At 38.9% G+C, this 23,974-nt stretch overlaps 1 protein-coding gene across 3 annotated transcripts in view; it reads right to left on the bottom strand.

Annotated features, from left to right (window-relative positions):
- Positions 1 to 23,974, bottom strand: part of DLGAP2 (DLG associated protein 2) — a 455,132-nt gene that overhangs the window by 381,953 nt on the left and 49,205 nt on the right. The window contains exons 1-2 of one of the 3 annotated variants that reach the window (XM_017814542.1): positions 15,743 to 15,929; positions 15,241 to 15,318 (exon numbers count right to left, since the gene is read on the bottom strand). The exons of 1 other annotated variant lie outside the window; for it this stretch is intronic. In XM_017814542.1, coding sequence (XP_017670031.1) covers positions 15,241 to 15,261 — 21 coding nt within the window. In that variant the 5' untranslated portion in view covers positions 15,262 to 15,318; positions 15,743 to 15,929. Of the gene's footprint in view, positions 1 to 15,240; positions 15,319 to 15,742; positions 15,930 to 23,974 lie in introns of those variants that run through there. One more of the 3 variants, XM_017814544.1, reaches the window with a different exon arrangement.

Below are 23,974 nucleotides of genomic sequence, written 5' to 3'. Positions count from 1 at the left end.
ATATCAGTGTGCCTTACTCTGATTCACAGGCAGCAGGCAGCTTGCATTTTTGGAAGGACCAATAGCATAAATAACAATTTTCTGAAAACCACACTCATCATTCTACAGTGTTTCTAAATTTTAAAATAAAAAAAATTCAATAGTTCTTGGAAGTACAATGTCATATGTACAAACTACAGCATTTTTCCTATAGCCATGGATATAAATAACAGCAGTCTTACAGGCATCGAAAGCATAAAAATTAGAAGCAGAGAACAAAGAAATTCTAAAATGAGCAGAGACAGTCTTTCAAAGCAGTGTAATACAAAGACTGAATTTTAAAAACACACTGTCTTATTCAGACATAAAGTAACATTTAGTTCCTCAGGAATCTGTCACATTTTCTTCCTCACATTCACGAACCATGGAAAAGCATTATAATTTATTATGAGCTCCCAGTTAATCAAACTAAGTCTGAAATTACAGGAAAAGACAAAAAAGAGCAGATCTGGAGCAGCAAAACAACTTCAATGGAAAAAAAAAGCGATGGAAAATAATTTACCCTTCCTAGTAAACTGAATATAGATAAGAGAACAGTCATACTGAAAAGCACAGGCTGGAAAACATTTATTTGTCCCTTCCCTTCACTCTCCTAAGTGTTAAGTAGGCAAACAGTACGGCAAAGGCTTAAACAATGTTTCCTGCTCCCCAGCCCTTTAACATGTTTACCCTGCACAAAGCCAGTTTCTGGCTGGTAGGAGTTTGATATCAACCTCCCACTTACTTATCTACAGTATACAGATTTTTACACTGTACCCATCTCCATGGTATCCAAGAGCCTTTTCACACTGCTCTCCTCCCACTTTCTCCCCACTTTGTTTCTCTCCTCCCTAGGGAAACTGACAGGAGAATTCCTCAGCAAAACTGTCACCTTTCCCTCTCCATGCCTCTCCTTCCCCCGCCGCTTTCCTTTCATTCATTTGCATATTGTAATACCCAGTTTATTGCTTAAAATGCCTAAAATGCCTTACGTCTCAGAGATTTTTCTTTAATTTCACAGAAAATCCCTAGATTAATCTTTGTTTCTTTTGGTTGTTCGAAACTTTACCTACACAGGCAATTTGAGTGAGAATCTTCACCCAAAGCAGACTTGGAGTGATTTCTGCTGTAGAAATCAAAACACGGGAGCAAATAGAGAGATTTACATGCAGAGTGGGTGGGGAAAAAAGGCAAAAAAGAAACCGGTTTCAATTATGTTAACTGATGATTTAACCTTCAGTTGTTTTATAAGCTCTCAGCTGGGAGTTAAGGCATTGCAATACTAAATTAAAACTGGACTCATAGATGCAGAAACAGAATAAACAATACAGCAGGTGGTATGTCCTTAACATCAAGGTGCTTCCCTAGTAGTAGGTAAATTAACTGTGGTCCACATATATAGCTAGGCAGACACATGTGGCAGGAAAATAGTCTTTGTTTATGGTGCCAAGTTGAAAGCATCTTCCAATTTGATGAAAAACACTAATTTTTGTTGTTGGATATTGATTTGAACCTATTTACATTTGTTTTCACAATAAATATATAGCTGTCATAATTAGTGTTAAATTTTAACCTGTAGCTTTATAATATAGGTACTCAAAAAGCTCCTCAGAACAGCACAGGGTAGTTACATAGCTGTTGCAGTTCAGTAAAGATCATATTTTTATATGTTTACTTGGAAACTTTCCTTCAATTTCTTAAAAATAAGACAGATGAGTCCTCTCAGTGATTAGTATGCAATACTTTTTTTAGAGTGGTTTAGCAAGAACTAGAATTAATTCCTAAAAACCATTTTAAATTTGGAAAGCACTAACCCCAAACCCACTAAAAAAACAAACAACAACAACAACAAAAAAAAAAACCACAAAAAAAAAAAAAAAAAAAAAAAAAAAAAAAAAAAAAAAAAAAAAAAAAAAAAAAAAAAAAAAAAAAAAAACACCACTTTACACAGAAGCGGAAAAATGAGAAGGAAAATAATTCTACTATGGAAAAATGCCTCTGTGACATGGATATCTATTCACTTAAAAGGATCTGCTGCACAAAGATGATCAGTCCTCTCTATGGTACTGAATGATAAAAATGTTTTGCTCCCTATTCCACTGCTAAGACGGCCATAGAAAAATGAGCTGGATACTATTTTCCCTTCTCCATTTACATTTCTTTCTGCTGAAAAATAAGTCAACTGAAAATTAATGTTTCAGAGGTCCAAATTTACAGAACATCACATTCAGGAGTCCAAGTGCTTGATAGATGAAATTTAAGGTAGAAATTACCAAGGATTTATCCTGTGATTTGTAACTTGCCAGAAAGAAGGAAGCTCAACTTGAATTTCAGGTCCAAGCAGAGACAAGATATTTTTCTGCTTTTTTACATCCTAGAAATCCAGTGATCTCAAAGACTAGGAAGTCAAAATATACCCTTTTTGCCATGCCAGACACACAGATCCTCTTCATGGCCCTTGTGGTCATGTTCAAACATTTCCAAGGACTGCCTCTGAGAGAGCCACTTGTGCTCCAAACCTCCCTCCCCCAGAAAACTATTAAATATAGCATGTGAGGCATTTTGACTGCAATAATATGGTAACATTCAGAAGAAAACGTGTCAAAAATATACTGGGAAAATCCACATCAATTTATAAAATTCTGGAGAAAACATATTCCAGAATTTGAGCTTTACTCATATACCGACAGCTGGAAAGAAATGGTCCTTGGGCAGAGTCAGCCACCAAGGGTGCTTTACATCTTCTGTGGCAGCAGTATAGTACTGGAGAGAATTCAGGTTTGATATTTAAGTGTGATCCAGTGAGTGAGTTCCTATCTTTTTGTCTTTCAAATGATTTGCTACTTCTTTGGAAAAGAGAGGCACCTCCTAGACCTTGCTACCTGCACTGTTCTGAGCTAAGCATTGCTGTTTTCCCACCATCTGCACAAACCTCATGGAAAGAATTATGACTGTCTTCATTCTAAGGATCATATTCATTCCATCTCTGTATTTGCTTTTCCTTATATTTGTCTAAGGGCTTTTGTTTTAGGCAATATTTCTTTGTCAGCTGCTATAGAGACCTTTTTGAATAATGTTTGTAGCTAAAACTTAAACCACTGGAAATCCTGTGCTCACAGTCCTCTGAATGTCTTTTGCCTCCTATCATTACAGAGGTGTATTATATTTTTGTTTTCCCTTTTTTTATTGTTTCTTTCTATTTTGGATTTCATACCTGAGGATTTTAGATGTCTCTGTCCCATTGACATGTTACAAGAAGGTCCTACTTCTCTGGAACCCATTCACTGCTGCTTCTTAAGCAGAAAGGAAGCATTTGGGATTTGGCTGTTCACAGCAGCTAATTATGTACTATGTCTGTAAAGGTGTCTGACTTCAGACAGGGTGTAAAAAGTAGGCAAGGTTTACTGTTCACAAGCTGTTGGGTGACACAAACCATCATAAATCAAAAGCTAATCATTAGAGCATTACAGTAATTCTTTCAGAGCAGACAGGCTCATGCAAGACAAGGGGGAACAGTTTTAAACTAAAAGATAAGAGATTTAGATTAGATATTAGGAAGAAATTCCTTACTTAGAGGGTGGTAAGGCACTGCAACAGGTTGCTCAGAGAAGTTGTGGATGCTCCATCCCTGGACTAGTTCAAGGTCAGCTTGGATGGCTGGAAGACCAGTTTGACCAGCAACTTGGTCTAGTGGACGGTGTCCCTGCCCATGACAAGGGGGTTTGAACTTTAAGGTCCCTTCTAACCCAAGCTATTCTATGATTCCATAATGATTCTATGCAACCAGGTGGTTAAGTGCTGCATCAAGTTATTGCCTTCAGCAATCTAAAAATATGCAGTTGGTTCAGTCTACCAAATCTGAACTTCATTCCACTCCCCCAAACATAATTATATTTGGTTAAGCTTTTAAAGGGGCACCTAGGGAGTGTATTAATAAATACCTGTTATTGTTTCTGTTCTTCTGCAAACTCAAAAGATAACCTCAGATTACCAGTGTGTCTCTTCTGTATCTCACCTGACCCTGTTCTTGATACAACCTACATCAGCATCAGTAACAATTCCGAGTTACTCCTAAAATGAGTCCTTGAAATATCTGGCTCTGGAGGAAGAGAGCACAGGACCAGAGGCACCTGCCCTCCCAAGATATTTGTGTTCCCTGTCAGAGCAACACAGACCCTGCTTATAATGGCAAAGCTAGCACAGCTAGAAAATATTAAAATACTAAGACTTGATATCTTTTTGTCTATCTGGTACCGCTGAAAATAGTAGAGATTTGGCAAGACCTTTCAATCATTCCCTGTCAGTGGTCAGTTTCTCTGCCCTCCCGAGGAAACCACCTTTCCTCTTAGCTCCTGATGAGCTGCACCCTGCTGCAAAGGCAGTCTGTGCCAAAAGGTCTCCCACCCACGGTGGTGGGAGTAAGAAGCCTGTCTTGTCAGTTTATTTCATTGTATTCTGATTAGATGGCCAAGACTTGTCCAGTTATGTTTCTTCAAGATTTTACTAGATGCTATTGTCCAGTGTTCAGTTTCACATATACACCAGTGAACCTTCATGTTAATTTAATGTAAAAACAGAACTTGCTAATAATTCATCTGTTTTGTGGGGTTTTTAGTATCATCCTCTACCTTAGTCCACCATTCCCAATTAGATATCAAGAACATAAATAAAACATGATGATTTTGTGGAAGGGAGAAGCTACACTGAAAATAGATAAATCATGTTGGCCATATATTAAATACAATCTCAGAAATATTTGGAAAACATTACAACAGCCATACTAATATATGTTCTTTCAGATTGCATTACATCTCAAAAAATGGAAATTCTCTACAACCCTTTCCATGATTAAAGGAAGCATTGGCAGCAACAACTAAAGCAACATTTTCTTAGCAGAGTTTTCATCTAAAGGTGACAGACATTTAAGTAATGAGGAAATTACTGACTGCATTTTCTATTTTGTACATCTGAATCAAAACTAAGAGAAAGAAACTCTAGAAGAAGGGGTGTAGCCTTACAACAACCCCAGAGAGCATAGCAGATCTCCATGCACTATGATTGACTTTGTTACTCCTTCTATCCAAGTCACCATGACAAGTAAAGCTGAAACACAGGCTTGATAATTTTTTGATGACCCAGGGAAGAAAACATGATAACCATTATGACACTTTTAAGTGTAATGTTAGCATGAATCTGTATTAGCATGAACTAATTATAATTGCCCTACAATTAACAAGCACTTATAAACATGAATCTTTTAAAAGTTATCATCTAAAGTATAATCCCTCCATGTAGCTTTCATAGGAATATAATTATCAGCCTAAATAGAGTAACTAGGCAAGCCTGTGGGGAAGCCTATGTAGACTGGAATTAGCAGCACATCTAGCTCTGAAGTGACTCAAAATAATACCCTAAGACAGTCTTTTCATATTTAATACTCTAGAAAAATAAGTGGTGGTACTGGCAACAGCCACAAACCCTATTTATTTCTGACTTTCACTTCAGTATTTAGACACTTAGAGAACAATACATCAGCAACAACAAAAACTCCTTTCACTTGTCACAAGTTTATACTCCTGACTGACAGAACAAGACTTTGCTATAGAGATCTGTATACTTGTGATCTCTGGGTCCAATGACCATAATTGGCTGCACTTATAAGAGAATCCACAAATTATTTAAGATGCATCAGACTAAACATAGCATAATAAATACAGGTCTATCTGGAACACTTCACTTTGTTGTTCATATAATTGCACCATTGCACCATTGTCCAAAACTATGACTTCAAAAATCTGGAACAAACAATGTCAAAGTTCTCTGAAGCTGAGAGATGATGACCCCTCAAAGTGCTCTGAATCTGTGAGACGATTATGTTGTCCCTCCCAGGCTAACACTGGTAGGAGGAAGAGACCAAGACTATTCAATTGATGCCTTACTTCCTTTTTCCAAAAGCAAATGAATAGGAGAATAAACTTCAGGATAAAACCAACTGCATTTTCAACTTTCTTTCAGATGAAGTATTCCTAACCAACTCATCCAACATACAGTCATTACATACACATTAAGCAACCAACATAAACAAATTCATTGTTCTCCAATCAGACCTGAGAAATAAGCTTCGGTGTAAAACAGAAATCACAAACATTTCTTCTGTTCCCACCATGAGCAGCACAGGCATCTCCTACCTAATGGCAATAACCTAGATGCGAGATACCCTGTCTCTGGAGTGATAGGATCATGTGGATCATGGTCACAGAAATAACCGTAGCAGATTACTAACAGTCCAAAAGTTGGTCACAACTTTCCACAGACACTCTGAAGAGGCAAGAACCCAAGCCTTGGCTTGTGCTGAAGGAGGGATGGCCAGAGACTACCCTCAAAGCAGGGACTGACGAAAACCTCCCCAGTGGTGGAGGGTGGCAGCTAGTGATTTTCAGGTGCTAGAAGGTGACTGAGCCTTGGCCACTGGTCACAAAAAGGATGTAAGGGGTAATAGTGGTTGGATATTCCTTTCTGTGCAGACACTTACCTTCTGACTGGACCAGCAGTCTCAGGAGTTTGCTACTTGCCTGGAGTCCAGGTCCTGCATGTCCTACAGCAATTGCAGAGGTTCACCCAGCTCCTGCATTACACCCCTGCAGGGTGTAATGGGCATCCAGAAGGGTCACGGAAGGGAACATTTAAGTTAATTGGATACAGCAAATCCATGGGGCTGGATGGAATACATCCAAGAGGTCAAAGATGATGACTGTGAGTCCTCTCTCTGTCATTTTTAGAAGGTGGTCACCTTCTCAGGTCAAGAGATAGGGGATCCTGAGACAGAGAAGAGAAGGCTAAAGAATTGCACTGAAAGTATTATGGAGAAGACAAAGCCAGACTCTCCCCATAGCTGCACAGTGAAGGGACACAAGGCAGTAGCTTTGCATTGCAGCAAAGAAATTTGTGACTGGACATCAAGAAAAAACCTACTAGAGATTTTTATTTTTTTGTGTGTGGAATCTCCATTCTTGAAGATTTTTAAAACTCAGATAAACAAAGCCCTGAGAAACCTGCTCTAATTTCGAAAGTAGCCTGCACTGAGCAGAGACTTGGACTTGATGACCTCCAGGAGTCTCTTCCAACTGAACTTATTTCAAAATTTTTATATATTAAATGTAATGTATTGATACAGTCAAATATCACATTAAAATATAAGATTAAAATGCATCAGTTCCTCCATCCACCTTCAAATATAATTTTAATTGGCATATGCAATTTCTGTTTCTACTAATGAATCTTGCATTTGAATAGTGAGGACATTTACATCCACCTGCAAAACTCAAACGCCTCATAGAAGCATGGCAGCTTTAGGAGACAGCTAAAGACAGGTATTCCCCCAGAAGTTACAAAATAGTCATCCCAGTGCTGTAATTGTTTAATTCATTGAAGAATAAGCCATGGTGAGTTATTTGGCACAAGAAGTTGCTGTTATGATTTATTTATCTTTAAGCATCTGACTGAGTTTTGAACAAATAAAAATTCTAGAGCTTGATATATAGTGGAGCAAAACAAACATCTTCATTTTCATTCTCTAAAAAATACAAAACAAGATAGCGACTGTTCCTTTTTTTCTCCCTGCCCTAATCTATTTAGATACAAAGGATTTATGGGCCTTGCAATGCCTGGACTGCGAGGTCTCCTCGTTGGAGAGGATGATACTCCAGTGGCAGGAATAAACAGTGAGGTAGCAGGCATGGAAGCAGTCCCCTCCTCGGGGAAAAGGACACCCAGATATTACTCTTGTTATTGTAATACCCTGAGGGTCCAGACCAAACTGGTGCAGGTAAAAGTCACTATGGAGCAAGGCTACACCAAATCACATCAAATGCTTTCAGACTGGGTAATTTTAAGCCCTTTAGCAGATAGGTCCTGGCTCCCTTCCTGGGGAGTTGTAGAATATGTTTTTCTTGTGACTTGTCACAAGAGATCTTTTTAATGCACAATATCAATAAATTATGTGATTCAAAAGCACAGATTATTGAGATAATAATAATATACACGAGGTAAATGCCAGGGAATCCCAAGTGATATTTCTTCTTGCTGCTCTGGAATTGTATATTAGATTTATGTGTGAAGCATATGGATCTCAAATATTTTGATACCTGTATTTGCACTGCAGAAGAATTAAACCAGTAAAATTGAGTAATAGTCCTTCCGTGCAACTTTTTTAGAAAGAAACTAATCTTCATTAAAAATGAAAGTTTATAGTTTTGTGCTAGGATTTGGCAACAAAGCTCTCTCAATGGCCTGCTTTATTCTTCTGTGTAGGAATCACAGGCATGCAAAGATATTCCTTTCAAAAATCATGAACAAGGTGACAGCAGACTTTTTAAGTATAAAAGTTAACACAAAAAAATTAAAAAGGAAACATCCTAACTGGTTACCTGCATTTATGGTGCTAGTATCACAGATCTTTCCTGCTGAAGCAAAGAATAACTCATGTACCAGAACTGGGGAATCATTACTTCATCTAGCAAGGAAGTTACCTCATGTTTTATAATTTATTAGTAGTTTAGCTATGACATATGGTTGCTTTTAGAAGCTATTTGATAAACCCAATTTCAAGTTTATTAATAGCTAAAAATAGATGTCATCTATATATGTGGGGGAAAATGAAGTCCCCACTGTATTAGGACCACAGTCTGTTAATACTATTTCATATTACATGTAAAGGGCAGCTTTTATACATTTGCTGCTTTGGAGAAGTTGAGACTCTAGACATTAGTAGCACTCTCTATCCTTGATAGGACAACTGCTCAGATAAATCAGATGTCTGATATTTCATCTAGCCATTTCCCTTGGACAGGTAGAAGATGACCTGAAAACTGGGGACCAGGCATAGTTTTTCCAACAGTTGTTTTGTTGTTCCACGTAAGTCAAGTCCACTCAGTCATCTTTTGGCCCAACACACAAACGGAAGTAGCAGCACGCTACAGAATCCATGCATACACAGAACTGGGACATTTCCCTCCTGAAGGGCAACTGCAAGTGATGGCAGAAATACAGAGAAGGAAGGGCTATTTTAGGAATACTTATTTCATAGGTTATACACATTTTTCATGCAAAGAGAACAAACAGAGAAGGATGCCGTGCCTCGTTCATGCCCTTGGCAATGTTTGATAGCACAGGGGGATATAAATTTCAGAACACAAAGCAACTACCCACACCTCCTTCCCCAATGAGCAGGTATTTGTATGGAAATAATAACTTTCTCTTTAAGACAGAAACATTACCCATGTTTCATTCAATGCTGAACAACAGGATAGCTTATTGCGAGCTCCAGTCACCTGGGGAGGTTTTGCTGAAGGTGGGATAAAACAAGGATAGGTCTCAGTAAGCAGGTCATAATTTTTTCAGTCACAGTTAAACAGTTTTGCTTCCGGCGAGGATTGCTGAGGTACAAGACTGCATCATCTGTGCAGTCAGTCTCTGAGAATACAAAATGGGAAGAGCTGTAGGGCAGTTTTAATCTGTGAGCTGATGACATTACACAGTTAAAACTATGTAGCTTCATTACATTGCTCTAATCTTTGGTCAGTTTAGTGTCTACATACCACTAGATGACCCAAAGCTGCATACAAAGAAAGGATATTTTTGATGCCTATAAAAGTGGAAAGATAGATGTAAAACACATATAAACATGCCTATTTCTCTGCAGTTGATGCTCCTCCAGTGCTATGGAAGGAGCCAGGGGAGCCTGGGGAATCCCCAAGAGTGTTACAAAGCCAGCAGTCATCAAAGACCTGATACACTCTTGAGGATAGTCTTAAGCGAGCACTGGAGACGACAGTGCTGTCTCAGCTCTTGAGAGAGAAGCAACAGAGACACAACTTATCTGCAGTATGGAAAACTGAGTTGCAAGTCAAACATCTGCCAAATAGAGATGGTAGAATCTTATCTTTTAAAAAGCTTCCACGAGCAGTTATTGTGAGACTACATTCATCTCTGATGAAGATTTTCTTCATTTTGCCCAATTAGCAGAATGTTACTCATACCAAGAAGAGCTCTACAATTTCAGAGGTCTTGCAAAAAAAAAAAAAAAAAAGGAAATTCCTGCCTCTTCGCTTTGCTAATAGTCATTTAAGTATTTTGTACAAAGCAGAATTACTTTCACAGAAAAATGTCCCCAGTTTTAGAACACTGGAGTGGGAGAGAACTCTCAAACTTCTCAGACGAGTATTTGGACCTGTGCCACCTACATCCCAGGACAACATGCCAAGTACTCCTTTAAAAAGAAACAATTACCCTTCAGCTCTCTATGTTTTGGGGGTTTTATAAGGCTTGCAAGGGGCAGTGGGACTGCACAGCGTTAATTAGTTTTCTGATCAGGACAAATTTTTTACTGGTTTTTTTTTTTTTTTTTGGTGATGTTTCTAGGGTCTTCATTTGCCATCAGAGAAATAATCACATGAACTGGTGGAAAGGTAGAGGAACATTGTTTTGTTGGTAAATGTATATGTGGAATGACTGACCTTTTATGTATGCATTTTTTTAACTAGAAGCTGAAATAAATGTAGTTTTAAGGGATTTTTGTTTTCTTTCTGTCTTGGCTATCCAGTTGAAATAGCTTGTTTTCAGCTTGTTTGTTTTTATTTCTTCCTTTCATGTTGCTTTCAAGGAAATGTCACTTCTTAAAAACAAAAGGTTAAGTGACTTAACAAAAGGTTAAGTCACGCAATGCTGAACTATATAATCAGTCTGCTTGACAAGCCTAGGCTGCTGAAAATATTAAAGAATGAGCACCCAACTAGTAGACAAGCCATCTCCATTGACATAAGTTCCTGTTTCAGTATTTTAATTATTCTCATGGGTCATCTCATCTTCAGACACGTCAGCATTGATGTTACCTCATCACTGGTAAAGACCAGCAATATGTTTTTTTTTTCAAACCAGAATCTAGAATTAACCATGAAATTGCTTGAGTCTGTCCCAGTTGCACTGGCTTGATGAAAGACTACAGGGCTCTGTCACTCACTATTTGTATTGCTTACTGTAGCCAAAATATTATTAAACAAGCTACCAAAAATGTTTTGACACCAGACAAGACCCCAAAGTATAAGTGGCCTGTTTGTTCACACAAATATCCTGTGTGAACATCCTACTGAATGCAACATCCTACTGAATGCAACATCCTACTGAACTTCAGACTGCCTAAGATCGATCAGTTTTTATTACTCAAACGCAAAAAGCCATGAGGTAACTGCAGCTAATTTGCTGCTTGGAGTGCTTGGAGTAAATGTTATGAAAAGTTGGGTGTTTGTTGCAATCAATACAGATAGTAGAAAAAATTAGAATGCAGTCAAATGCTAGGAGTCTTTGGATGTTTCAAAATATCACCCTAGATTCTTTCAATTTTTAAATTGTTTTTAATTTTCCTGTGATTATTTTATACTATCCCATGGAAGCAATGGCAATTAATTTTGTTGATCTCATTTAAATACCAAGAAAAGATATTTTGATCTGTGAACTAGAACAGAAGCATTATTGCTATGTGACATAGTGTGTAAATTCGTCTTAATGCAAATGTGGGGGGAAAAAGTGTTAAATAAAATAAAGTACTACTTCAATACCTGTGGGTATTTCCCTTTGACCCATCTTCAGGAAAGAATGCTCCTTTACATTCCATACTGATTTTTGTGAGAGATAAGTAAATGCTTTCTGCCTTTTGAAGGTGATCTGCTATTTGCTGTCCATATTTTTTCATATCTAAAATAACAAGACCAGGAGGAATAGCAAAATTACGTATATGATCACACAAGGCAATCTTTTCTACATTGTGTTACTGATGAAAATTTATTTTATAACCTTCCTTATATTCACTTGTGAAAATAAATAATTAATTCATGCTGTAGCCCATTCAAATTAATGTATATGCCATGGTCTACTCTTGATCACAAAAAAAGTGCCATGAATGCTGGTCCACTCTGCAGTGCTGTATTCCTCACTAACACGTATTGTGTGCTTATCATCCCTCCTAACAAATCTGAACAATTGGAAATGGGAAACAGACACTTGGCATTCTTTGCTGGGAATCAGACATTTAAAAACAAGGAAAACACAAAGTCTGAATGTGATTACAGATTGAACAACAGGCATCAGGGGTGAAAAAATGTAGTAAGCCTTTGTTTGAGGTATTTGCCCAATAACATCAGAATAGTGTAAGATTCACAAAAATTTACATATCACTGGAGGAAACATGTAACAAAATATCATTAATTAGCCTCATAATAATACAATAAATACTCCAGGGGTCATATGTGTTTGCTCTTTGACTCAGCACACAGATGCTCATTACAGTTCAGTATTTTGTTGGGATTAATATCCATTCAAAAGTCACTTACTTGAGTCCTGATTCAGCAGTATGCCCACATTTAATCACATATTTAACTGTAAAATATATGCTTTAGTATTTTTTTGGGTTGCAGCATAGACATAATTACTACTAAAACTATTATCAAATTAATAAATATTTAAATTAGTGAATCTAATAATATTTACCAGATACACGTTTGGGTCGTAACTTCAGAACCAATGTGTATTTCAGCTGAAAAATTTAACACAGAAGTACATAATAAAAAAAGTAAACAACTGTCCCCATTTGCTACCATTTGCTACCATGGATAGATAGGCATGATGTTGTCAACAGTACCCATGCAGTTCATATATTTGGCACTTCCTGCATCACACTGTGCATCCCAGCCTGTCTTGCGGTGGCCCTGAGCATGGTTTATTACACCCATGACATTTTTGGAGCCTTTTGCTGAGAAAGAGAAATACCAGACTGGACACTAGAAGATTACAACTAATTGTCTACTGGTTGGCTTCATCGGTATCTTTATGTTTTAGTGTCTAAGGGCAAAATTCATCCTTCAGGCACCTTTGAGAAAAGGATGAGGAAAAGTCACTACAGTAGAAGCAGTCCCATGAGGATGCTCTGCAACTACAGAACTGCACCAACAGCAACCGCTTCCGCTGACTCAGTTACACTGGAGCAGGTGGGTCTGGAACAAGAGGACAAGCTTTGCCAAGTGTATAAAGGAAAACAGGAATATATAGTGTATGTTCCTATACATGCGTTTATAGTTTTCACTCCAAAGTTTTTTAATAAAGTAAAAAATGATGATCAAGAAGTTGTAAGTAACTTACTTATAATTTTTAAATTAATGCTAGTTATAGTGATGACATTTTTGATGCCCACTAATGCAAATGAGATGATAATTTGGCCCTACTCTAAATTCAACAACACAGGAAATGCAGAAGAGAAAATAAAATGTGCAGCACCATTCCTGGGATCTGGGAAAAATGTTTTGCTCTCTGCTGCTTTGCCCAGCATAAGCACAAAGAAGGGAAAACCCCCATAAAGTTCAAATAATTCAATGGTCAAACTTGGCTCTATCAAGTGATGCAAATCAGCTAAAGCATAAAAATTAATCTGGATATGATTCCAAGTAACCCAATAGTCTTTCACAGTATCAGTACATTACTGATGACATTTGTTACAGTAACAGTATTAATAATCTTTTGTTCTTCTACTTTAAGAGGACATTTCTGATTTACTATGGTGAAGGATACTACAACAGACTACTGTTTGTTTTTTTTTTAAGGAGAGGTGATCAGGTAAACCAGAGAAGCACATAAACTTTGAATGCACAGCCTAAAACACCAGAATTTTTCATGCTTTCTGATACTTCACGTATTTTTTCCAAACATGTAATTAGCCTATATATTTCCATATACACCTTTACATTCTAAATGGTATCCTAGATACGTTATTCAATAAACCCTAAAAATAGTAGCGTAAATACACAAAACAGTAACTCCATCTTCCCACATTTTTTAACTGATTAGACAACATTATAGTTTTCACAGAAGCAAATACTATAATTAAGTCTATCAATTTCATTACAACTTCACTATTTTCATCCTCTCATCTTCCTTCTCCAAAATTATCCTTCTATAGCTGGTTTCATCCAAAATAGCACCTGGAATGCATGATTGCAATTTGTGGCTTATTGTGAAGGCTGTTTTTAGAAAGCCCATTAAACACCTGTTCATCCCTGTGAATTGGGCATACAAGATAAAAGAAAACAAAGAGGGGCTCACATGCAGCCTTGGGGATGGGCTGCTTTGGGAAGGTTGCTGTGGTTCCTGCAGTCCCTGCCCCTCTCTACCCACACTGTCTTTGTTGCAGAAGTCACACCTGCCTGGGAGGAGCTCAGCTATCAGATCATCAAGCAGCAGCTGCTGAGCAGCCCCTATTTGCAGCACAGAGCGCTGGGAGGTGACTAAAAGCGATGAGATGATGCCATGATGCTGCTAGCAGAAGAGGCTGTCCTACTCCTCCTGCCTGCTGCCCAGGCACCTTTTCATATGCTCATTTGGCTACTTATTCTGCCCGATGCTAAGCCCCTCAGTTCACTGAGCTGGCAGAAAACAAATCCAGAAATAAATGAAAAAAATAGTTAATTTCTGCTGGCATACTGAGCTAGATCTTAGCCTCAGAGAGAGAGCAGGACTGCACAGGTAGGAATGAGAGGGACATGAGGCAGAGAAGAACCCTCTCTTATGTCAGTAGGACCAGTGGCCTGAGAGAGAGGAGGTCAGTGCTCTCTTCTGAGCTTACTCCGAGTTAACCAAGCACCTATTTCAACAGTAAACACTTATGTTAGATATTTAAAAGTTAGACCAAGCCCTTTAGAGAGGACAGGCCCAGAACTGAGAGATAATAATCTCAGTGGGAAGGTGAGGACAGCAGGCAGGCAGAGACAGGCCAGGGCAGAGAACCCCCTTGTCTGTCTGAGTTGAGGCACTCACAATGGCACCTTTTCTCTTGAGAGAAATTTAAAAAAACTTAAACCATCAAAATTTAACAGAAAAGGTAAATAGTTACTTTGCAAGAATTGGAAGGCTAAAGCAGAGTCCAGAGAATTTTCAGCTGCAACTTTTTGCTCAGTGCCATGAAAAGCAGCAACCAGGTCTGGTGGCATCAAACACTCCTAAGAGGAACCCACATCAGAGTCCTCACACAGTCGGCTACACTTTGATGGGTACAAAGGTCATTTGTCAAAGTAGTGATATGGCCAATAGCAATGTATTTTCAAAAATTTCAAACTGAAAATCAACTTTCTAGTGAATTATCTTCACCCAGTACCAAGGTTGCCATTTTTCCTTAAAACATACCTGAATTTTTTCAGCCGACATGGACAGTGAAACTACTCTGCAGGAATGATTCCTTCATGTGAAAAATTTTGCTATGTTCTGTAAGCATAAAAGGAGTTAGAAAGTTATGTCTGAAAAAGTGTATGTCCCTCATGAGACTGCCAAAGGAATTTATGTTCCATTTATGAAATGTGGGTGATGTTATAAAACTGTCATACCACTGAAAGCCTTTCTGTATGAGAAATCTGCTATTTCTGGTAGCATTTCTGTCATTTAGCTCCCAGGTCAGAGATGGTGAACAAATTGTTAGATGTAGAAGACATACACAATAGGTGAGATAGCTGGGAAACACAAGGCAGGATAAGGACTAGGCATGACTTGGTAAAGCAGTTCCCTAATGTTTTATTTAGACAGAACATTTGAGGCAGTGAAATTTCCCTGGATGGCTTCCAGATTTTGGTCAGTGACTATCTAATTAAAAATAACCAAGACCGGTCTGGAAACAGGAATCAGAGCTACATGCCTTTGGTCCCAGAGGAGAGCCCTGAACAGACAGCAAAATCTTCCTTATCTTCTCCTGGAGAGCAGCTTAATTTCAAAAGAAATGCAGTGCAGAGTTTTTCTTCTCTAAAATGACCCACAGCAGTTACAAGATTTATTATGACTCATGTTTATACCTCCAAGGGCTGAAAATTAGACTTCCTCAGCTGCCAGGGACGGAAGCTACTTCATAATAAGCTGGGGCTTAGATATACCCTGTGACTTCATCTCCGAGAGACAGTCGCCTGACTTCAGATCCTTTTGGGTCTGAACCCAAGAGTCTTAAGTGCATTTCCCTTGCTGCACTTACCTAACATCCTTCCTAAGTCAGCCGCTCCAAAGCTGGTCTTGTTCTTGTACCACACACAAAGATCAGTTTTCTTTAGGCAGTTTATTCTTGAATTTAATATTGTAGTATATGGACTCATTTGCAGATAAATTCACAATATCCTATGAAATTCTGGCAATGGAATAACATACTATTGTTTGTACTTTGGCCTCAAGAAATGTTACTGTTCACCAAGTTAAGGATAATAATGTCAAAATAAATATACTTATTCCCTCATTCTCTCACTATAGATGATCATTATGACCTTGCACTAATGTGCTATTTTCCACATGTCCAGGGATTTACAAGACTCCCTCATGCTTTGAAACAAGCCGTTACGTATACAACAAAAGCACTATAGCTCTCCATTCTCAGTCTAATCATGTATGGCTTCATCTCTGTTCTTTCCTGAGGCTGCTTTGTTTTCCAGAACCTTACAACGTAGTTACAAAAATGTAATGTACCTGGTGCCTATTTCTTTACAACATCCCATGTAGAATGGCAGAGGACAGTAATAACACATTGTTAAAATCAGTAATCATAGAATTATAGAATATCCTGTGCCAGAAGGGACCCACAAGACTCACATTTAAAAATATCATTTTCTTTTATTAGTCAGATAGTTGTCTAGAAGAGCAAATGAGGAACAGTTCTTAAAGCATCTTTAACAATTCTTTGTGGTTCAGATCTAGTTGGATCCAAAGCACTGCTGGCAGCTGCACTATTAACGTGCATTATCCAGAGAGAACTGTGTGGACTTCTCCTTTTTTCTTTCTTTTTTCTTTTCTCTCAGAAATGCTCTGAAACTGTTACAGAAGTCCCAGTCCCATGCTCCAGATGGGAGAGCAGAGAGGAACACGATGGCTCACTTTCTACTTACGTGTTTAGGTTTCTGTCCAACAAACAGTGATGGTCTGGCCTGAGTACTCAGCAGAAGGGACTGGGAAATGCTCCAAAATTCCCCAGTTCAGATGTGCCCAAAGAAGCTCTTATGGCTCTATTTACTTTTAGTCAGTCCCTACTGTCACACACCTCACACTGACTTCAAAGAGAACATTTATGAATCCATACTGACACTTTCAACACTGATACTTTGAGCACACTGACCTTATGTTTTTCTAAATATGGCATCTTTAGCCTTTCCATTCCAGCATATTGGCTGGAAACAAGTGCTTTGGTTACTTGTTTGTGGTAGTGGCTTCTGCATGAACTCAAAAGGATAAGTTACTCATCCAAGTCATGTGGAAAGGCTACTGAGATCAAACACTGAGAAGAAATGAATGGGGTGGATAGGAGGCTACGGTACAGCAGCATTTGCAAGTGTCATCAAGGAGCCTGGAGGAGATAACTGATCTAGGTAGAGTAATAGTGCAATACCTTCAAAATATATGAAGAACTGCTCATAATTCCTGTTTCTAAACAAATGATGGGAGCCAGGACTAGAGGTGGGGGTGGGGGGAAGCCTTAGAGAGATGAAGCAAGAGGTCTGACTCAAAACTTAGATTCAGTTCATTTACAAGGCAGATTCAGGGAAGTACAGCAGTTAGGTGTTTCAAAGGTGACTATTAATCATTCTTTAAAAGAAAGCTGCATTGATAATAAGAAGAGAAAACTAGTTTTGAAAGCAGGGATCAGAGGAATTTGATAAGAAAGATATCTGTGTGAGTCAAAGGATTTAGTGCAGTCTAGCCAGCAATGATGAAGTGAAGTCTTCCATGGGATTTAAGCTGTTCATCTTGGGTTTTGTGCTTTTAACCCAGCTGCACCTGGTATTGCTTATAAGGAATGTAAGATAAATTAAACATGGCATTTACTATGCTTTCACATAAATTCCTATTACTTTTACTTGGATCAATTGCTGTAATGGTGGCTTTGTATAGACATACTTTCTCCTAGACAAGATACAGAGTTTAGAACTGACAGCAGAACTCACAGTCATATTTAAGGGGTTTGAAGACTTTGCTCTTTTATGCTCCTCTACTAATACCCAAGTGGAGTGCTGGCGATGGAAGCAGCATTAGCAGCTTGGAGAAGTGGTGGGAAGCACAAGCAAGCAAAAAACAATTGGCTACGTATCCAGAAGCCCTCCGTCTGGTGCCTTCCAAACTTGAAACCTAGATACTGTCTGTCTGGTTCCCTCAAACCTAGAAACCCAGAAACCCTCTGTCTAGTGCCTTCAAACCAAGGTGGGTCATGAGCTAGACAGCCAGTTCTGGTGGCAGCAAAGGTAATTTCTTCCATGAGGACCATAGGTGAGAGAGACATGGTTGGGAGCAAGGTGAATGTTGGGTACACAGCTGAATCCCAAAATGAGTTAGTTAGCCTTCTATATGCACTTTTTTTTCCTCCTAAAGGCTGCAGGGACATCATTAATAAAGCTGAGCCTAACACCCTTTAGTGTGAAGGCCTTAAATTGTTTGAATTTAAATAAATGTTGAAAATTGCTATATCTATTCATCTTTATTTGGTATTCCTTATTTTATGTGTAAAAATTTTCAGTCATACCATAAGAAAGCAGAAAATATGGTATAGCACTGTCAACTCTTGAGTTTTTTATTTTACTTTCTATAGTTCCTTGTTGATGATACAGATCATTTAATCAGGAGACTACAAAGTAAACATAACTTCCTTTACTAAGAAGTGTTGTAATCCAAACTTGCAAAGAAAAGTTTGAAAATTTAAAGCAAGTAAAATCTAAATGCTAAAAAAACAAGTAAAATCCAAACTGCAAAAGTATTTTAATAGTAAAAAACCCACACAATTTTTAAACAATCCCATGATTTTTTGAGGCTGACTCATGATTCTGTAATGTTTAAAGTTGGCAATGCTGATACCCTGTGATTTAGATGACTAATCACACACTGAAAAGCTAATAATCAAAGTAAGCAGTTTGTGAAGTACCCACAGACTAGAAAATATGTATCTCAACTACTCAGCAAAGGCTTATGCATAAATTGACAACAAATAGAATCAGTTTATATAACTGCTTCACAAGGAGAGAGAAAAGCTAATCAGTTAATCTGTTATTTTATTTGTATCACATAATGCTCCCAGCTGCAGTACTGAGTGTGAAGAGGGAAGAGCATGGAATACAGGGAATAACAGGGTAGCGCTTCAGCATTGTGTTCACAGGGAACAGGGGAGTGTGGATGGAATTCAGCAAGCAAAATGCAAGAGTAAAAACTGTCTGATGGAAGGCTGCAGTTACGCTGCACGCCAGACAAGAACATACCTGGGGGAAGGAGGGAGGCAAGCACAAAAAGCAGTCAGTTGAGAAGAGGTCTTCTGGCAACAAAGACTTAAACCTGGGTTCAACGTGCAGGCCATGGAGAATGACTATGGGGAGGAATAAACAGAATGAAAGCAGCAGAGGAAACATCATTTCAAGACAGGTGGAGGCAACAGGGGTGAATCCTGGCTTCTCAGTGGGTTTTCTGATTAGATCACTTGTTTGTGCACAGTAGTTCTCAGCTGGGCTCTTTCCAATCTTTTATCTTATCTGATGGTAAGCAGACAGCAGAAGGAGGTATATGTAGCACGTGCTTGGCACCAGCTCTGTTCCCTAACAAGAAGATGAATTCTTTTCTGAAACTCTGTTCATAGCAAAGTGACGTTGGCAGAAGCTAAAGCATCTACACGTATCAATGCTGCTCAATCAGCTTAGTTCCCTCAAAATAGAAATGACAAGGAAGGATGATTTCTAATTTTCACAAGTTAAAGAGGAACTGAAGAAATATAACTACTGTGGCAGGACTTAATTTATTGACTTGCAAAGGCAGAAAACAAAACTAATTTGAAAAGAAACACCACATGTTTATCTGAATTAGTATTTTTGTTGCTACTTCATTGCAAAATATAAAGAACGTGCAGCATTGACCTATAAATTTGTATTCTCTTTATATAAAATTTATGTCTTTATATAAAATTTATATTCTCTTTATCTAAAATTCAATAGAGCTGTTAGGAGTGTCAGAAAATTCTCCCGCAAAGGCATATTTAATTACAAGTCTGCCAAATGGGACTTTCATTTTATTCTGAAGAATCTGTTTTAAGCAGGATATTACATTAGTATGATACCAAGTCTGATCCTGCATGGAAGCTCATATGTCCCTGGAAAGAGGAAAAGAAGGTACACCCCATTTGAAAATGAAGGTTCTGTCAAAGCAAGCAAACCCAAGAAACGAGTGAATGGAGCAGAATGATCCATCTGTATTAGGGCTTCCTATAGCAGCTGTCACTGACAAGCCATCACCGTAATGTCTAAGGTGCTGCATAATTGGAGTGGATCCCAAAAGTTGAGGGAAGATTACAGACTAAACAGGAAAGATGGAGGGACGTATTTCACAGCTGTCATCCAGATAGGAAAGATATTCTACTCCTTACTCCAGATGGAGAGCAGCTCGCATTTTGATGCAGCGAGTGAGGGGGTGACTGAAATGCAGGGATTCATTCATGAGCTGCACGTACAACACAGCTCTTTGAACACGCTGTAGTAATGCACAGGGAGAGGCAGGGGGCGTCGACATAATTAATCCCCTCACTTAGGAGACTTAAGGGTCGCTGGAACTGAGCGCTGTCACAAGATACATGCCTCACATTCCGAGCCTGTTTGTTTTGCTTTTACATTTATTTTTAATAAATGCCTCAATAATAACTATGGCACTCTAGCTGCAGGGGACCCTTCTCTTGTGACAACTTTCTACCTCTGCTGACATAATTTCTTAATTAACTGTGAGAGATTTACTCAGAAATATAAATATGTTTATAGAAAGGCATGCAAGCACACAAAGGAAAAAATATTGACGCAAATATGTTGGGAAGGGTGACAGAAATGTCAGTAACAAAAAGTCCTAACAACGTGTCATGCAGAAAAAATGGAGAACTATACCTGGAGTGCATCAGGAAAAGCATCAGCAGCTGGTCAAGGGAGGTGCAGCTTCACCTTGTGTACTGTGTGCAGTTTTGGGCACCGCAGTATAAAAAAAGACATCAAGCTATTAGAGAGCATTCAAAGGAGGGCCGCGAGAATGGTGAAGGGTGTGGAGGGGAAGCCGTGTGAGGAGCGGCTGAGGGCACTTGCCTTGTTCAACCTGGAGGAGATTGAGGGGAGCTTCCTCACGAGGGGAAAAGGAGGGACAAGGACCAACTTCTTCACTCTTGTAAACAGTGACAGAACTTGAGGAAACAGTATGAAGCTGAGTTGGGGAAGGCTTAGGTTGGATATCCGTATTTTTCACCCAGAGGGTGGTTGAGCACTGAACAGGCTCCCTAGGGAAGTGGTCACAGCATCAAGCCTCTCTGAGTTCAAGAAGCATTTAGCCAGTGTTCTTGGGTACATGGTATGACTCTTAGGGTGTCTTGTGCAGGGCCAGGAGTTGGACTTGGTGATCCTAATGGGTCCTTTCCAACTCAGCATATTCTATGATTCTATGATATGTACATTAAGTGGACAAGTTGCTATAAAGCTTAGTAAAGAGCAACTCATCATGCAATATACTGCCAATGCACTGACAAAACAGCCCTTGTATTTTCAAGAAGTGTTTTTAATATCCAGAACATTGCAATGCATTTATTTTACTGAAAAAGCCATAATATTCATGCAGAACATATAAAAATTAAAATGAAACCAGTCTTGATTATTCTGTCTCTGTATACAGACGCTGTAGAGCACATCCTGCATATTCTGTGTGTTCTTACTATTCATACCACTTGATATATGTTTACATGACACAATATTGTTCCACCTAGCTCACCTCTCCCTAGGTGCTTGTAAACTACCATACTGATCTAACAATAGACATTAAATATGACATTTTGGGGATCTGCCTAGGGGAACTCAAACATTTCTATTTTATTTCATGAACACTTTGCAAGCTTGTACCCTTGTTTATGGTTTTTATTACAACCTTGCATTGTTTGCCTTGTTTCAAGGAAAGGAGATATTGATATATAAGGGGCAGTTTGCATGTGCTTCCCTCTTCTATTTTCCCTAAGAATAAAGTCTGATTAATGTACTAAAGGCTTTGCCAGAAACCTGCCTGTCCCTGACTGAAACTGTCACAGCCTCTGCAGAATGAAACGGCAGCATGGGGGAAATACAAAGGAATTGGGCGTAAGCTGTTATGAAACAGGATCTCAATGCGCTCTGGAGGGCAGGAAGAACAGCACCCCTGCACTAAGCCCTCCAGAGACACCTTAGCCTTGGCCTCCATATCCTCAGAAGTCTTTGAGTGCTGCTAAGGGTCAGGCCAGAGCACCCAAGGGTTTGGACAGAAGCCAAGAAGTTCTGGAAGACCAAGATGTCCTCACTGCTAGAAGTATGTTTATGAGGAGAGATCAGGGCAGCAGGATGCCACCATTACAGTCCAACAGCACTGACTGATGCAGCAAGCTCTGGAGTCTTCTTGCAGAGAAGAGGCTTCTACTAATGCACTGAAACCCCACCAGAAACTCCTTTTTCTCACAGAACTGCTCTACTCTATGATACACAGCTCATTGCAGCTGTGTATCATAGAGTAGACAGCTCATTGCAGCTGTGTACCTGTATCTGACCAATTTATTTCTTCCCTGAAAAACTGTAAAATCTGGATGCATAATGACAAAAAAAATAAAAAAATTGGCAGTGCTTTATGCGTGAACATGAATTCTTGTATTTCAACCTGCATGACACGCAACAAAAAGCTGTCTGGTACCCACCAGCACCTCCGCCTTATTTCACTCCCCATGCTCCCATCTCTTCTTGCTATGCAGCCTCTCAAATGACCACTAAAGCCTTCATAAGTAGAGTCCTCTGCTGAAGACCTATTAGCTTCCAACAGATCTGTGATTTTTGGAAAAGAAAGGGAAAACAGGCAGCTGTTGCACAGTACCGCTCCGGTACATTGACCTCTGAGAACTGCCAGGATATAAACCACAATTGCCCCATTGATGATGATGCTGCTGGATCCCCAATGCACAACTACCAGAATGTTTAGAAACAAGTGACTGTGCCCCCAAGGAAAACCTAAAAGCAGACAACCAGCACTGCTGCAACGCAACAGCTCTGGACCAAGGACTGAGATGGTGAGTTGGTCACACAGCAGCAGTGGACCTGGGGATGAGACCGTGCTGTGGGCAGGAGCCACTGGTCAGACAGCAGAGACCATGAACAGCCACAGAGAGCTGCCAGAGAGGCTGGGAGCAGCAAACAGCCAAACTCCTACAGCCATATATGTGCTGTACATGCAGCGGATGGGATTCACATGATTCATATTCATGCTCTCCGTAGGCAACAGAAAGAAGCAGGCACAGTGAGAGAGAGATCCAGATGGGTTTCTATAGCAGACAGATGAGCCATCTCTGAAAGCCTGTTCTCTCCATTGACTGCAAAGGCTGACTACACAGGATCCACAGCAGTATACCCTGGGGCTCAAAATAACTGAAAATTATTTCACCAAGTTAGTTGAATTCTATTTTTCAAATATACAGCTCATGTAGGACTTCTGTACCTCCTGAATTTTGAGAACAAATTGCTTATTTCTGCTGGTTTAAATACTAAATTCACCCACCAGTCAGTTTTGTACTTTGCTTCTTTTATATTATATGATAACAGGTATGAACAATTTTTATTATAATATTTATATTTACACATCTTTATTTAGCCTACACATATACACATGAATGTGAATTTTTTTAAAATTTCACTGTCAGCTTGTCAAGTATCATTATTTTAAAAAGCAGTCATATGAATATTTACATTTGAAAGTGTGCTACTAAAGATTTACAGTATGCTTTCACAAACTATATCTCAAATGCATAAAATGGTATACATCTTTTCTTTTTTCAGTAGACTGTAGCACAATCTGTTCTATAGTTTGCTGGGTTCTTCTTAAGCCTTTGAAACAGCAA

Source organism: Lepidothrix coronata, unplaced genomic scaffold (genome assembly GCF_001604755.1).
Source record: "Lepidothrix coronata isolate B3197 unplaced genomic scaffold, Lepidothrix_coronata-1.0 Scaffold45, whole genome shotgun sequence".
Classification (NCBI taxonomy): domain Eukaryota; kingdom Metazoa; phylum Chordata; class Aves; order Passeriformes; family Pipridae; genus Lepidothrix; species Lepidothrix coronata.
The sequence above is the reverse complement of the archived record's forward strand: the minus strand, read 5'-3'. Positions and strand labels throughout refer to the sequence as shown.